Raw genomic sequence first — 18,919 nt, 5'->3', positions numbered from 1 at the left:
CTTGCTACTCCAAAATATACAGAAAAGGGTAACTTGATTGAAAACCGGACAAGGCTAAACAGCACCATATCCAAAACATTCCAGCAACAGAACCAGTCATTTTTATACCCTATTTTTAGTATTTATCTTTTATCAAAATCATTAACATTAAAAAAAAGTTATTAAAAAAAGTATAGAAGTGTCTATAATTTAATATTAATTAGTAAAACAAGTAACTATTAATAACTAGTATCTCAATGAAATAGATATTATATTCACAGCTTATGGAATCTTAATATAATAATATATATGATTAACGTGCTTTTTTGGCAGATCATGACAATTCCGTGTTACATTAGGTGCTCCCATGTTTTTTGATCAGCTATATCATTGATGAAAATGCGAACTGTCATGATAATCAGTTATTACCAGTAAATATCTCAATAATGATCTCAATATATCGTCATATCTCAGTTTTCGGTTTTTATTTCAATGATTTGAAAGTGGTAATATTGATGTCAATAATAAAGAACAGTATGATACAACAAAATAGTCCAAAGTCAATGAACTCTAGATAGTTACATGGGATGGGAATGTTCCCAAAGATGATAACATTGGTACTACACGAATGACTTTTCATTCATTCATTGGCAGGCAAAAAGAAAGATTTTCTATGGAGTATTGTAGTTGACAATCATAACCGGATCTACTGTGATAATTTCAAACACAAAAAATCATAGATTAATCATTGAGAGTCATCCATCCATAAAGGATTGCGAAAGGTAGGATCAGCAAGATATATTACATTACAAGCTGTTAAATTCGAATGAAACTGTTACTGCATATATCTACCGACATCAATTGAACATATTGAACGACAAATTGGTGAAAAAACGAACAACAATAGTACCTTACCCATCGTATTCATTAAACATGGAGCCTTTTAAATACCTCTTGTTTATTTTGATACAGCATGGTTTGGCTAGCTCACGATTTCGAAAAGAAGTACGAAGATCGAGCAAACCAATACCTTTTTTTCGATACGCCGGCGATGTGCTCCCAAAAAGATGGGAAAGATTTGCAGAAAATGATGGAGAAAATACTTTGATTAATATATTATTGCGTCAATTATTCTCAACATAGTCCTTATCGGAGCTAAAAAATGATCAGAATGCATGCAAGCACATAATATTAAAAATGAAATTTCTAAATTTTAATTAATAATTATTATTTAATAATTTAAAAATTTAAATCAAAAAAAAAACACTGGTACATTTCACACTTAATTAAATTATAAAAAAAATTAAAATTCATTAAAAATTTAAGGTAAAGAAATATCATTGTAGTAATAGATTAGATTAACAAATAATGATTCTTCTAATAGAAAGTTAACTTAATTTGATTTCATCCTACTTACAGCAAATGATAAGCATCAACCAAACGTATTCATACTTATTCAAACAAGTTCAGCTTTTCTGGTTTTCAAAGTTCTGTTGCTGGTACCCGAAAAAAAAAACAAAAATCACGAACACCTACGGCCTTTCCGGTTAACAATTGACCACGAAAAATCAAAAAACAAAAGACAGAGTACGGAAAAGAATCGATGAAAGTACTGTAAATCACAAATCGTAAATATGTATGCAAGGTGTGCCGTATAAACAAACTCATCGAATAAAAGTTTAAATAGAACTGGTGCAACTGGTCCGGGACTCAGGATTAGTCCGTCGACCAATTAGAGCAACTCAAATATAAGGTGCGCTGTAAATTATCAATAAAAAAGCGGCTAAAGAACATTCCATGTTTTCTGTCTGATCAAGTCGGCGTTGACAAGAATAAACTATCATTATAATACCGATACTCAGACGTAAACTTAGCTGGGCTACAATTATAACCTTATTGTCGGCTTAGATCGTTTTAGCTCACAAATAATCCGCACTTAATAAAAAAAAAAACAATAAATAAACCTGATAGCAAACTGTTTTTTTATACTTTTGATTATTTTGTCTTTTGTGGATTTTTAAATATAAACAATTTTTTTCTTTATGTTTTTTTATTCGTACAAAATATTCTTCAGAGAAAGTTTTACTGCAGTATTTTATTAAAAGAAACAATGCAACAGAAATATATTGTTAAGTTTTATTGATTAACTTTATGGAGTGAACTAGACATTAAATGTATGAATTAAAGAACAGTAGCTCTCTTATAGTTCATCGAATTATACAATGTTCAAGAGTATTATATTTCCCTGAAAACAACAAAAGCACTGGGTGGAAATATTAAAAATTTTCACAAATAATGAACGTTTAGCCACTATATAGCATTTACTTTCAATACTCCCCTATTAATCAAACTACAAGTTCAAAAAGAAAACACTAAACGTCCAAAAGTGTCACCAAGAGTTATGCTTCTGATTGTAACTGTTATTGAGACTTTAAATATCAAAATAGTTGATGATGCTTAATGAAGCAGAGCTATAATAGCTAATGAAAAATAACATTTGCAACGAGCTAATGTTATTTATTTGGTGAAGTGAAAAATAATGTCATCTATTACATTCTCATATCAGTAACCATGAATTGGTTAAATCAAATTCTAAATAATTATCTCCGACATAGTATCAGAAATTAAGTCATTCCTTTAAGGTTCAACAAACAGTACATAATTAAACTACATAGATGCATATTTCAAAGGTTTGAACATGAACTGCTATAGCACCAACAGCAATGTATTGGCTGTGAAGTAGACACTCTCCCATGAGCCAGCTGTTAAACAGGTAATTGTAAAATACTGATATAAAATATTGTCACCTGAGTAACATATGTACACTTCTTGGATAAATCTCAGAAAATGTAGTTTTTCCACTATAACAATGTTAAAACTATGAAATATGAGACAAACCATTAACATAATATAAAACACTTCATTATGAAATTTTAGAGTGGTAAAAAAGTTTATTTTATTTCTAGTTAGTTTACAGCATGGTGCTGAAAATTTCGCAGCAGATTCAATCTAAGCCAATAATAGAATATCACTAAATTATGTGCTCTGGAATGTATCTACACACGACAGAAATGACAGAACCAATGGAATATACTTTACGAATATATGTCCACTCGTACCTATTAGTGATTCGGACATTTTGTCTTTTGCATTTTTAGGCCCCCTACAGATTTTTTTCCTGTAACTTTCAAACGACAGCATCCACTCCCCAATCATACATAATTTTGTTCGTTAGTTTATTTAACAATCTTATGGAAAAACTGCGTTGATCCATCCACATAAAATCCATTAAAAACATGTTTAAGCACTATCCGAGTTTATGTGAAAAGATCACTGATACATGTTAGAAAGGACGGTAACGATTATCATCAATTTGTTTACTTGTCATTTTCTAGCACGCTTTCAAGGCGCAATACAACATCACAAAGACTTAACGTTAAGATTATTTAAGAACAACCGAAAAATTCCAATACTTACGTCCAAAGGCTTTTTCAAGACAATCCAACCACTTTCCGGTTGGATCTCAAAATATTCCAAGTCGGCTGGGTTCGAACCTGCGTTCAGGGTATATACGATGGCGCCATTGTTGTCGGCATCTTCGTCAGAAGCTGACACGCGAAGAATGTTGGTACCTATGCTGGCGTCTTGTTTTACATTTTCGACGTATTTCTTAAAAATAAAAAATAAATTAGTATGATTTAAATTAAAATAAATAAGTTAATCATTGTTTTTAATTAAAGCAAATTGGTGCATATTTAAATTATATATAATCACTACAATAATTACAATGAATAATATTATCATCTTTTATAACGTAGTAACAATATCTTGAGATGAATCTGAATGTAGAAATCTGTTGGAAGGAGCACATTAAATAGAAAAGAAACCATTGGATTTTAAACATAGTCCGTCCAATAAAACAGCCAATGCTCGTTATAGATGACAACGAGTATATCGCCAATTGCAGTTTGTAAAAATGTAAAATTAATTTTAAACACAGAGCGGATCTTTCCTTCTCATTTTATCGTCGTTAAAAAGATTAGGAGAGATAGAATGCTGCCTAGTGCGTCGGAATATATAACCAACTTGGCCTATAAAATTCGATTTGGATTGGAACAGGTGGACCATGTTGCCAAGTATCTGAAAAATTATTTAAAACAACAGTAATAATAATTAGAGGTTATAAACTGGCAAAAGTTGCGGTATCATTACGACTTGTTGATCTTAGACATTTTGATGTACATTGCCTATTTTATAGGACGGGCTATATAAATGTATCGGTTTTTTCCATCCAACCAAAATCTCGACTAATCGTGTATAATAAGTTGCTGATGTATAAGCAACTTCTTAAACCAATACGGGCTTAATCAAGTTGTGGATATCTTCCCAGAAAAGTAATATGAATATAATACAAATTTTATAGAACCGATATAATATATAGGAATGTTTATTTATACCGAGACATACAGCTAATACAGTTAGTAGTAATAACACAATACAATTAATTTAATAGTTCTCATTTTACATGTTAATACAAAACTGCAAATACTTTCAACTTTTAGATAAACCATGAGCAGGACTAAGGCTCAAAAGTGTCAAACCATTTCATCCAGCACTTCACTGAAGTTTATTTAATAGAAAAAACAGCAGTGCTAATTAGCACATGAGCATTATTACTATAGAAATTAGTAAAGACTGATGGGTTCGCATATCTGTAGGTTATTTTTCGCCAGATTTTAGGTTATTGTAAAAACAAATTGTAAGTTACTCGGTAACAACTAGTAACTATCTATTAGTAAAAAAAAATATTGAAATTATTTTGCTCTTAAATGCATTGTGTTATTATCTTGTGACAACTTTAATATCTGATATTAATCGAATATAACTCGAAATTTTGCTAGAAGAGATGTTCACAGTATTTCTACAGCATCTTGAACTGAATAACTGAAGACAATGGTATTCAATACCAAAGATTGTTCGTTTATCAACAAAGTATGATGTAGTCAGTTGCCAATACTACGGTTGGACAAAAATATGAATAATTAAAATTTTTCTATTCTCTGTGCTAATTATTCTACTGAATTTTCTCATCAATAAAGTTGCTCCAAAGATGGTTCTTTCTCAGGCCACAAAGATCAAAAGATGGAGATAACAAAGATTAATAAATTTAAGAATATCACCATACGATTTTTATAAATATATAAACCGATATTAATTCAAGCAAAAATATAAAAAGGTATAAAGGTACAAAAAGAAGACACCATCAATATTCACGATTCTGTTTCGATGTAAAATTATTTCAACGTGGAATTAAATTACTCGAAAGAAGTAGAAAATAACTGTAGCTAAATTCAGAAATAAAAATCTTATTTCAATTAAAAAACCTTGTAATTAGAATCAAATAATTCAGTATAAAGACCAAGGTCATCACAGTAAATACAGAAAATTGAGATTTATATATCCTCCTTGTACCTTAAGGCATAATGCAATGAAATCATGAACAACGTTATTCGACATCAAAATAAGAGAAGAGAAACTGAAACATGAAAGTTCTCTCAATTAATATGATGATAATGATAACGGATAACAAATAATCATAAAAATAAGAAATTGATAAACTGTATTTTTGTTGATAATATATTACAACAAAGGTTATAAATCAATTTTGTAGGTAAATAATATTCAAGTGGCGATAGTTGCATTACTAGTTATAAAACTAGCGTATAATCTAGAATAATTACATATTACATAAACTTGAAACTATCTAACTCCATCATTAAAATGATTCATATAGCCCATGGATCCTAGCTCGAACATCTCATGATCTATGCATGAACATGATCTTCGCATAGTATTAAACCTTCGAACGATTTGTGACAACATTCCGTATCATTCCAACTATTAGTTTACTGGTTATAGTACTTTTAGTGAAAGAGTTTTACAAACGGAGTATAGTAAAAGAACAAAATTGTATTTGATATGTAAAAAAATGTACTGATTAATTTGATAAAAAAACCAATTATTTATACATGTTGATATTGTGTAAGCGTAATTTAAAACTGATGTGGACCTATGAAATCTAATTATGGAGATGTTCCGAGAGAAGTAATGTAAATAAAATGCACGTTTTTCAGTGTAGTCTAACGAAATGTTGCGATTAACTTCGTCTGCAACACCTACCTGTACAACTAATTATGTCGAGAACTTAGAGTTGAAATAATTTCGGCAGTACATGAATATTTATTTAAAAATGGCCGAAAGAAACAAAAAAAACTGTGGGAAATAATATTTAAGTAATATAACAGAGCATTTAAAAAGCAATGTATAAAAACAAATCACATTCCATTCGATTATCCGTGACAGCTAAAGTTGCTTTTATTCCTTTCGCAAATAAAATAATGTCTCCTGGTAATATCAACGAAATATTTAGCGTGTAACGTAAGCCCTCTATGTAAATGAGATTTCACATTTTATTCCTTTAATTTAGTCAGACTTATACCTATGAATAATCTGCGAAAATGTCGAGTATTTTGCCAGACAAGACCAATAAATTATTCGCATTATTTATATACGACGGAACCGTATATTTTTTTTTAGTAAAATAAAATCGTAAACGGTTTATTAGGTGACGCAGAAACGTCGCAGTAAGGATTACTTTCGAAAAATAGAATTGAAATTATGTCTCTCTTATTTTATGACTATTTTTAGCAAAAATAGAGCCAAGACGAAAATGTTGCTGTAAACCTAAACAAAATTACATTTTTTAGATTTTGCTTAAGATTAAAAATAAGAAACGAACGAGAGACGTCATAACATGGAACTTTAATAATACGAAACGACATATTTGGTTCGTAATACGGCGACAGAGAATGTCTTAACAATGACTGCTATAAAAAGAAAAAGAAGCTATTAGATTTTAGTAATACTAAAACCAAATCAAAATATGAACATTGATTAAGTTAGATTTAGTTAGATATTTCAAAAACTTCATGGATCAAATAAAATATGTCCAATTTTGTGTGACAGTTTTAATGAAACAACAAAATCAGATTTATAAAGATACGAATTACAAAAGAAACATAATTTTTCATCGACATAACGCACCAGAAAATTTAAAATAAATTAAATCATGACTGAAATCATTAGCCATATTTAGTTCCATCTAATGTCTAGCTTTTTTCACACCTCAAAAACTGTTTTGGAGATAAAGGATTTTCATCAAAGCTAGAGAAGTATTTTGCAGTATTTCTCGTCAATGACTACATAAATTCTATAAATCATAAAAACGTGGGATGAATACACTATCTGTGGGATGAAATTATTGAAGTTGAGTGAAGTTATACTAAAAACAAAAACTCTAACTTCTACCAACTTATAGAACATAATGCTCGATTGATGACACGTTATTTTAAGCCTATTTTATGAGCCAAAACATTTCATAATAAATAAAATCCTAGAGTAGTTAAAGACGTGTTCTAAAAACCTGATGATAGATTACTTCAACAAAAAAAAACACAAATAAATTGTGCTATAAATAAAAAAGTCTATTAGATTTAATGTTTTTTTTTTGTTAAATTAGAAACAAAAGTAGAAAACAAAAGGCGACCATTAATCAACCTTTTCGAAAGCGACAAAATAGAAGTCATTACATTACTATTAACTTAGAGTGGATATTTTACTTATTCCAGCAAGTCAAAAAAAAAATTAAAGATATTACCTGGGTATCAACTTGAACACAAATAAAGCTTTCTATATACAACAAATTAGAAAAGTTGTGTGGTATAGATAATAAAATATATTAAAATGTTGTCTTCGAATAAATCAACATAGGCTTTTAAAACACATTGTAGGTATATAATAAATAACAAGATAAGATATAATATAATAAAACAATTAAAGTTATTAAAGTAGTCATGTTTAAGTAGAAGACTATTACATATTGTACGTATTAGTTAAGCAAAAAACTTGATATAAATACTTTTACCCAAAACCCATAGCCCACTATTAACTATGTTGAGTTATAAGAACTGTGTTGTTGTTGTATGAAACTGTTGTCCTACTAAATCTACTAAAGTTCTACTAAAGAATGAGCAATTTTGTGTCAACTATATTCTGAATAATCACTACTAACAATCCTCTTTCACTTTTTTTAAGGTTATTTTTTTACAATTTAGTCGTCACTTCTACATAATATATATATATATATATATATATATATATATATATATATATATATATATATATATATATATATATATATATATATTCTGTATCTTAATAAATAAAAAAATTAACCAGGTGATATTGATGTCTTTGGTTTTATATATAAACATGTATTCTATGATAAGGTATATTAAAAGATTATTTTGTTATGAATAAAATATATTCTTAGTTATTCCCATATACTATAAATGATAACATATTTGCGTTTTAGATTCAATAATATACATTTATACAAGCATATGGAAAAAAATTGGGTAAAGCAGTAATATTATATGAATATGATATTTAGTGATCATTTAAAGACGCAAAGGAAACTCACCTGACGATCAAACAATGGTGGATTATCATTAACATCAGTGATTTCAACCGTAAATGAACAAACGCCCTCCAGACTTGGTTCTCCTTGATCAGTAGCTTTCACTGTCACGGAAACGAATTTTCCGTCATCGCCTTCTCGGTCGAATACTTTATTAGTCGATACTTCGCCAGTCTCTTCATCTACAGTGAATTTCGTGCCTTTCTGATTCGGCTGTTGAACAATGGAGTACTTCACCTGACCATTTACGCCTTTATCTTCATCAGTGGCGTGAACCTAAAATGTTTAATTGTTAGTTTAATTATAAAATGGGGTTGTAATTTACTGGATCGTAAAAACAAATTACCTTGATGACGGGGGATCCATTGGGAGCACCCTCCTCCACCTTGGGGTAATAGGTGCCGCAGTCTTTGAAGATGGGTTTGTTGTCGTTAACATCGGTGATGAAGACGACTACGACGGCCGTGCTGGTGTGAATCGTGAGATCACCGTTGGCGCAACACGCACCGTCGTCCATTGCAGTCACGTTCAGTTCGTACTTGTCGCGATCAAGTGAAATTGGTTTGGAATGAAGACGAATTACACCAGTTATTTCCTCGATAACGAACTGACCTGAGCTGGTACCACCACCTATAAGAAATAACTGATCAGAAACAGTTTGTCATAAAAAACCAGACTAATCCAAGATTATCGAGTATCTGTCGTATCTTATATCAATAATAAATAATATTTGGCATGTAGAGATAAAAATTGTACGAAATCAGTCTAATTCTTTGTAGAAAATGTTTGCACCCTTTCTTTTTGATAGCCAATACTCCCACATCATCGTCCGGCACAATATCATGCATGTCATGCTTATGTTATTGCTGTTTTTCACTGTCCTTCACACTGATCACGTTCCAATGACGAGCGTCTACGTTTAAATCCAGCTAGTCACTTTTAACGGTTTAAATAGAAGTAGCAAGAATAGTCAGTGACCAAACGATATTCGAGTATATCAATACTAAAAATAAGTTGACACTTATTAGATGAACTACTGACACTTGAACTCAGACATGAATAATGTATTGCTGGATAGAACGCCATCTCTGTGTTAGGCCAAGAACTTTTAACATTACATTGTAAACTTCGATGGATAGATATCGATAGAATAGAATCTAAATGTTGTTAAAAGTGTAATGTCTCCACATAATGGTTGATGGATAAAGAACTGACTCTGTCAATAACAATAATTTAAATATTCTGAAGCTTGTAATTAAATAAAAATACTAATACTATATAATAATGGTAAAATAACTTAAAAATGAAAGACGTCTATCAACCAACCTGAAATTCAGGACCTTATTTCGTCTTTTATTGCATACTTACCAACAAATCCAAATCTGACATTATCACCGTCTTTATCTGACGCTACGACAGTGGTAACCAAGGTATTGGGCCCGGCATTCTCATCGACATTTGGCGTGTATACTTGTTGTGAAAACTTCGGCTCCTCATCGTTCTTATTCTTGGTATACACTCGAACCTACATCATTGAAAAAATCATTAGTGGATTTTCTTCGACATATTCAATTAACTCTTCCTGATACTCACCGTAGCTGTTCCTGTTTTAGGTGGTTCACCTTTATCTTTTGCGGTAACCACAAACTCATAATAGGCATTGTTGTTATCAGCATCCAGCTGCTTGTTATTACTGATAATCCCACTCGGATCAACGCTGAAATGATCATCGGACACCAAATATTCGATTTCGGCGTTGGTTCCTGAATCCGAATCCATGGCTTTCACTTTCAGAATCGATGTTCCTATGAAATAAGAAAAAAATAAACGTTGCTCTCTTGTTTTCAACAATATAATAATACCTGGAGTAATATCTTCATCGACGTTATGAGCTTGATAATCAGGCAGTTCGAATTTCGGCGCGTTATCGTTCACATCTGTGACTCGGATGGTGAGCTGAAAAATAAACGAGTCCGATATTAATTAGAGAGGAAGTAAATTTAATTAAATATTAGTACTGATGAACTTATAACGGATGCATTATATAACGATACTATACAACAGCTTTCGAAATAATAATTTATGCGATTGATATTTTAATGGAAATATCAATGGAAGAGCTGAAATATACGAGAACCCTTTATTATATCGACAAACATAATTAATTATTGCTGTTTTATCGACCCAGCGTTTATTGTGCACACATTACTGTTGGGCGTTTAAAATCGAGCCTTTAAAAACGGTACTTTATAGTGACGATGTTCGTTTCGTCTTACGAGGGACAAGTTTGAATTAGTGAGAACTGAAAAATTAAGACACGGTTTTAGAGTTCTTGTTTTAATTATATCCGAAATAATACCTATGAACAATATTATGCTATTCTTTTGTAGTCAGACAATATTTAATTCCTATTAATCTTTCAAAAATACCATTTAACAATATTAATTTTTCTTTTGTCTAGAAATTGCAATATTTCCTGGAAAATATACTTTCAGAATGAAAAATAGTCAATATTGCTGATTCAAAAGTCATATATTGCTGATTCTGTAAGTGAAGAATATTTTATAAATATTATTTGTTTTTAGATAGCAATATATACAATGGTTTAATAATGTTTAACATATCATTGGCAGAAATAATCATATGTTATTCTTATCTATATAAATGCGCCATTACTGGTCATATTTATATTATAAAAGCCTCCTCATATGTCCACATTTATTTTTCTAATTACTAGTTAACTATTAGTACACTTTATATTAAGTAATAATATTAGCGTAATATTGCTAAGATATACGATGAAGCTAAGATATATATATATATATATATATATATATATATATATATATATGAAAATTAGTTATTCAAATATAATAATAAATATAATTTAAGAATATATTTACCACCATAAAAATTATAAGAAAAAATATGAGGAAATTTTATCTTAAATAAAACTTAAACTTAAATATAGAAAAGGTAAAAACAAACAAAACAAAATTAAAGTGAATATTACTGAAAAACAACTTATAACTGTACCACATATTGACGGCATTGCTAAAAACGTCTGAGGTGTATACGGGATCCGAACCCAAATTGTTTCGGCTTCAAGAGAAAGACCGCTTAAAATGTTTAAATGAGGACGCAAATATATTTACATATTTATAGTAAATTCAATTCAACTAGATTACAAGAAAACACAAGAATCATTTAAAGCTATCTGTTACTGAAGAGACATTTGATGAAAATAAATACTACCCCGCAGTATTCTTGAACGTCCCTTGAATATTCTTGATGTGTTGGATCGTGTATGGCATTTGGGACCAATCCACGTGAGAAAATTGTTCCTAGAAAACTATTGCTAATAGCTAGGCACATATCTTTTTGAAAGAAAATGTACAGTATTATATGAAGAGGCATCAAGATCACAAATAGCTCGAGGTATGACATGAAAAGACACAAACCTAAATACGAGTATATCACTTCAGGGACGCCAATACCTTAAGCAGAATCAACGAAATAACACACCATCCATCTCGATGATACTTTGGATATTGAAAATGTTATCTTAACCAAAAAACTGATTAAGTCAGACTCGAAACTAAAGAACTGTTATGGTTAGTGAAAGGATACAACTTCATTTAAGTTCAAAGAAATTGATCTGTCAGTTAATAATAAAACTTATGTAGCCTTATGCAGCGGTACAAATAATAATCCAAAGTTGTTCTATTTATAGGAATATATTTATTTAAATAAATCCACAAAGAAGATCACACTAAATCACACGAATATGCAGTGTGTCACACGCAGGAAATTAGAATATTGAAGCAAGGCAAATCACAACCACCTGTATAAAGTGTACGTAAAGTGTGTTACGTAAATTAAGTGTTAATTTAATTTTAGTTTTGGAAATACATGGTGATCTGTTTATCCCGCACTCGTCTTGCTTGTTATTAATCCAGTGGAAAATTAAAAGCATTACTGAATTAATTTATGATTAAGACTATACTAAGTGTCTCTTATAAAAGATGTTATATTAAAAGACAAATTGAAGAATGGAAAATTTTGACTAAAAATAATTGTACAGTATTAAGACAGAAGTCAAGAAATACAACAAAAACAATGCTATTAACGAAATAAGATCATTATCGTAAATAAAACACAAACTGGATGAACATTAATCATTTCCGATTGAAACAATTTCATTAAATGCAGATAATCGCTCCGGAATCCATAAAACATTCACGTGTCTCCATCCATCCGATCAGTCACAAACGAACTTTGTAGATTGCGATAGTCGGAATGCCACTTCTCCCACCAATAAATCTTCCTGGAAGCAGCCAAAAACGACGTGAAATCGATAACGAAAATATCCAGAAAGAGTTCGGCCCGATGTCCTAGATATGCGGTCATTTTTTTTTCAACCGGTGTGTTTTTTCTTGTTGTCTCGCATCGATCTTTACGTCAGTGATGAAATGATGAAACATTTCTTTCAACATAGGTCAATGGTTGATAGTGAAAGGAAGAAAGGTCTGATATATATATATATATATATATATATATATATATATATATATAATAAAAATCATATATAAAAACATAAGAGGCAAGTTCATAAATCATAATTATCAAATAAATAAAATTCAGACTGGATTTAATTTAAAACTAGCCCCTTATCCGTTCGCTATAAAGTCAAAATTTAAATGGACTAATTGCAAGTAATATAGTATGTCTTGTTTTTTTAATAATAAATAACCAGTAACATTCCTGGATTCGAAACATGGACTTTAAACTATTTCTTAGAGGTGTCATTGAAAACATGCATTATACCGCGTACATAAAAAGTATAATTCGAAAATTCTTGTAGATGCAGAAACATCTCGTATCCTAGTTTATACAAATTTGGCACAAATATTTAGGGTGTAGCAACCAAAAACGAATGTCCTGAGACAAGAGACCAAAGAAAAATGTTCTCAGAGCGGCCAACCCTGGAATTTTCGAAAATTGAATTTGAAAATTCTTAAATTTCTGTCAAAAGACTTAGGATTAATAAGATAAAGTAATGCTGTTTAGAAATTATTGCTATTTAGTAGGTTGAAGTAGATTATATCAGATTATAAATCGAACATTATGAAAATATATCACAAAGAGATTTTGAAACCTGGGCAATGTAATAGACATTGATAATATAAAAAGCTTCATAACAAAGACAGAAAGCCCACAAGATATGTAAAAATAAACAATAGTTTCAGAGTTTCTATGCAATTACTTTATAATAACACCAATATTTATGCTTACAAAAACTAACCAACTGACAGAGCTGACAACTATCATAATAAAATCAATGTTTGAAACTACCAGATTTTCAGTTTGGATTTCGAAATCGCCACTCGAAAAAGAAATATTACTTTTCTATATTCCTGCTTTACACTATCCATATCCGTAATAACACAAACAGTACTTGAAACATCTGCTGACGACACAATCATTGTAGAAAGAAATGTATTTCTGCCTACATCGATAGAAAAACTTCAAGTGCGGTCAATGAGATCCTCAAATGGACTACGGACTGGAATATACAGTTGAATAGCTTGAAATAGGTTCATGAAATATGACACTTCAATTTTGCGCTGAGACACCCCTCAAGTGATATTCAAATAACTTGAATATCACTTGAGTGTGCCCAATTCCTCAAACAGAATCACCAAAATACGTCTACATCCATCTCGATAGTAGATTAAATTGAAAAAATCATTTTAGATAACTAAATGGGCAGATCAGACTCAAATTTAAACATCTGTACTAGTTAGTCGTTAATATTCCCAATCCTACCCAATTTACCTAAAGTTGATTTGAAATTATGGGGAGTCAATATAAGATTATTCTTTAAACATTAATAAATCGCTAGTAAAAACTGTAGGGGAGAAATATTGCTTGTTTTTTTATTTCCCTTGAAAAAAATACCTAAAATTCATACCTACCCCTTCATACCTCTTCATAGTGAAATTTAATAAAATTAAAACCTCTCACAAAAATTACATAAAAATATAATTTTTTTATGACATCTTTATTTGATACTCTTAGTACAATCTTAATTTACGATCAATTTATTACTAATTTTCCTATGTACTTGAATTAATTAACAAACAAGACGAGTGCGAGAAAATACATCAGTATGTATCCCCAATTATAAAATTATAATTATTTATTAATTATTAACTTATAGCTATAGTTTACACCAAATGTATACACTTAATATAAGTTCGTATGGTTTTGTTCGCTTCAATCTCCTGACATCCTGCGCGCTGTCCAGCAGTTGGATTTTTTCCACGTTAGTATGATTTAGTAGTCTTCTTTCGTGTTTCAAGGCGAAATCTTGTATAACTTCGCAAATCCATTTGATTTCCAGGTCGAAGAACCTTATTTTGACAGCGTTGTATTACTAGTTGATTTGAATTTTCAGTGCAATCCCATATTTGCACCCCGTAGGTCCAAATTGGCTTTATAATTGTATTATAGATCAACCTCTTTGATTTTAGATCAAGTTGAGAGTATCTTCCGACTAACCAGTATAGTTGTTTTATTTTGATTCTAATGTGTTTTTCTTTTTGTCTAACGTGATGTTTCCAATTTAATCTACCGTCAAGATGGATTCCAAGGTATTTAGCTGATTCTGCTTGAGGAATCGGGCATCCATTGAGTGATATAATTAAGTTTTTATTATTTCGCCTCAATGCAAAATTAACGTGGACAGATTTGGAGCTATTAAGTTGAATTTTCCAATCTTTCACCCATTTGTAGATTTTGTTGACTGCCACTTGCACTTTTTCTATTGCCCTAGGCAGATATATATATTTTGTCATAATAATTGTTTCATCAGTAAAGGTTCCAAGAAGTGTTTCTTTTGTTGTTCGAATATCAGCAGTGTAGAGCAGATACAGGAGAGGTCCTAAGACACTACCTTGTGGAACTCCAGCCGAGATATTTTTAAATGCCGAGAACGCCATTTCGTTGCGATACTGTAAATTTTCTTCTGACTAAATATGACTCCAGCAATTGACAATAGTTACGCGGTAACAATTTGCTCATCTTACAGATTAATCCCAAATTCCAAACCCGATCAAAAGCTTGTGAGACATCCAGGAATATTGCAGGGCAGTATGTCTTTTCCTCAAACGTTCTTTCAATAGCCGCAGTTACTCTGTGCACTTGATCGATTGTTGAATGGTGATTTCGAAAACCAAACTGGAAATCTGGTATTGTTACCAAATGTTTAACATTTTTAAATGTCATTTTCTCAAATAGCTTTGATATTGCAGGTAGTAGCGAAATAATACTTAGCTTCAGCTTTTTCATTGTCGCGTCGAACCCATTCATTTCGATCATTTTTAATTGGCGGTACTCGAATAATTGGTGTTTTAAATCTTCGAGTTGCTTTCCATAGCGAATAATCTTTGTCTGCTTGTGGACTTAATTCACTTACATATTTTTGAAAGCAATTCTGTTTATATTCTTTGATCTTTTGATTCGTCCGATTACTAATTCTATTAAACGTAGTTTTGTCAGCAGCATTTCTGGTTCTATACCATACTCTTCTAGCTTTTCGCCTTTCTTTTACCATTTCTCTAATTTCGATGGGGTAAAGTACTTCATATTCTGATTTCTCCCTTGCTATTGGAGTAGCATCTTTTGCAGCTAACCGAATTTGTTCAGTTATATGTTTGGTTTGTTGCTCAAGATCATCTATAGTTTTAAGTCTTACTTTTAAACTGATTTGTTCCTGCAGTATTAATCTGAATTTGTCCCAGTCAGTATATTTGTTGGTAAGAGGTTTTTTGCTTTTCTTAGGATTGTCGTGCCCAGTGTTAACAATACTGGAGTGTGATCAGATGTTAGATCGCAGAAGCTTTCTGTACTAATTTGATTTAATGAGATGCCTTTTGTAATGTAGAAATCCAGCAGGTATGGGACTTTATTACTGTCTGTGGGCCAGTAAGTGGGTTCGCGCCCTGAATGTTAATTACAATTTGTAAGGTTAATGGCTTTGAGCAATTCGTTTCCTTTTCCAGGTGTTATTATTCGTGAACAATAAAAATATAATAAGAAACATAATTTAAAATTCGATTTAATGGAAATATTTACAAAAGAAATATTTACCCAATGGTTTTAGTAGTTGTGAGACTCAAACCACTTAGGAATCATAAAATCGTTTAAACCGACTTGATAAATCGCAAACATTACGCAAATTACCATGCAAACTATATGCTTACTGACTTATTCGATTACAAAAAGCCGTGTTTACCTCCAACGCGTCATAACTTGGACGATAAATCTCAATGAATAATGCCGTTAAATTATACCGTAGAAAAATTGGTCTTAAGATTAATAATCCTGAATAAATTAGAGTTTCATTCAAATAGCCTTCAAACGTTTTAGTTTGTAGTTTACCTTAACTTCCACTAACGCAAATAAATTTACAGGACTATTTGTTCCCGACATATCAGACTGTTCCGGTAACATTTTCCGCGTTATAACAGAAATTATAATAAATCTACTCGTATTTATTGCCACATAGCAAAAACTGAAACTTTACGTAAACATAAATAAATAATATTGTTTCCTTGCTAAGGAAATATGTGATGGCTATATATTTCAAGCAAATATATACTAACTAATTACCATAAACAACAAAATTTTTAAATTTTTTAATAAATATCAGGTGTATTATTTAGTTCTAAATGGCACAATGTTTTTTCTTAAATCATATAATATCTAATTTCCTCCTTTTTTATATCACTTCCTGGCTATCAGATCTGCTGCTTCTCTCTTTATACAATGTAATTGCAACATATTCTTGAGTTTAACTTGAATATATATCAATGATACTCTTTAGCTTCCATATTGAAATTACCATATCTATATTCCTTCCAATAAAATAGTCAATGCATGTCATAGATGATGATGAATATAGTGCCAAATGCAGATTGTAAAAATATAAAATGTAATTTTAAACTCGGAGTGGATTTTTCCTTCTCATTTTACCATAGTTGAAAAGACTGATGTCTGATGTATCGGAATATGTAACTGAATTAGTTTATAAAATTCGATTTGTGGTTATACTGGTCGACCGTAAGTCTGCAAAATTCTTCAAAATATTAGTAATAATAATTAGAAATTACAAACCGGCAAACGTTGTAAACCTAAATTCTAAGTTAATGCAGCAATATAAGTCTTCCAATCCAGTATTCATGTATCAATACCAACATAACTAGGAGAAATAGAAGTTTTAAAGGGCAAGGAATAACTTTTAGTTGAGCTTCTTCTATTATATATTTATACAATATAAATTTTATTTATATTGATTGGGACTATTCTACGTTTCTTTTTCGTTTTATTATTCTACAGAATAATAAAACGCGCTAAGTACCTCATGAATGGTAAAAAGAAAAATTCAACGTAAATTTAATACATGTAACTTGATAATATACACTACTATTCAATAGTTTTGGAAACAACAATTTCAATCAAAGCTTAGACAAGTATTTAATTGAAATTAATTAAGTGTATTTAACACAAATAAAAAGAAGTTTGGCCTCATCAATATGGTCATTCTTATTTTTATATATATGCTCACCAATTCTACTCATTCTGTTTATTAACTTATTTAAGTATTAAGAATCCAATACCTTCTTTTGACAATGTAGGTATTCAATAAGCCCTGCTGAGCTCGATGAGCAATGATTCTTTACTTTCTATAATTTTGCTCTTCTGTGTGTTTTATTTAACATAACAGTAATTTGAGACAAAGTGTGTCGATTTTATTATCAAACTTATCTTCCTAATTTGTTGTAGATTTGGGAGGTCAGATTTCTTCTGATGGTTTTCTCCAGTAGCTTGTTTTGTGCAAGAATGTAACGTACACCTCTTTACATAAAACCTCAACCTCTTGGCATGTAAAATATCTCCTCCTGTCTCAAAATAGAGATAAAAATCCGCTGTTTAAAAGAAATTTGTCTCCATTTTGCCATTTCATACTATTTCCTCATATCCATTTCTAAACTAATACTTTGTGAAATTTGATTTCAAAATGTATTAAATATTTAAAAGATTAAATTATATACAATATAAAACAACGAACAAAACCTCTAATTCTAAGGAGCCAACAATTGGTGACGTAGTCTTTGTGGTCATAAAACACGTGGACAATTGATAAGAAACTAGTAATTTTACTGATTATTATTATAAGAAACGCGGTAAAAATAATATAAAAACGCCATATCAACCAATGTTTATTAAAATATTTATTACAGCATTTTATGTCAACTAAAAATAGGATATTTCCAAACATTTACTTAGGGTTTTAAAATAAATTATTTAGCTATTATTTTTGTTTTGATATTTTAT

At 30.4% G+C, this 18,919-nt stretch overlaps 1 protein-coding gene across 1 annotated transcript in view; it reads right to left on the bottom strand.

Moving 5' to 3' along the window:
* Positions 1–18,919, bottom strand: part of CadN (neural cadherin) — a 953,627-nt gene that overhangs the window by 736,686 nt on the left and 198,022 nt on the right. Inside the window, exons 7-12 of the mRNA XM_076414423.1 lie at positions 10,381–10,474; positions 10,112–10,323; positions 9,887–10,043; positions 8,865–9,148; positions 8,522–8,794; positions 3,457–3,648 (exon numbers count right to left, since the gene is read on the bottom strand). Of these exons, the coding sequence (XP_076270538.1) occupies positions 3,457–3,648; positions 8,522–8,794; positions 8,865–9,148; positions 9,887–10,043; positions 10,112–10,323; positions 10,381–10,474 (1,212 nt within the window). The remainder of the gene's footprint in view (positions 1–3,456; positions 3,649–8,521; positions 8,795–8,864; positions 9,149–9,886; positions 10,044–10,111; positions 10,324–10,380; positions 10,475–18,919) is intronic.

Source organism: Rhynchophorus ferrugineus, unplaced genomic scaffold, assembly GCF_030347505.1.
Source record: "Rhynchophorus ferrugineus isolate W39M unplaced genomic scaffold, kcgeb_rfMv2 rfM9, whole genome shotgun sequence".
Lineage (NCBI taxonomy): Eukaryota > Metazoa > Arthropoda > Insecta > Coleoptera > Curculionidae > Rhynchophorus > Rhynchophorus ferrugineus.
Note: the sequence above shows the minus strand (reverse complement) of the source record. Positions and strands in the feature narration are given on the sequence as shown.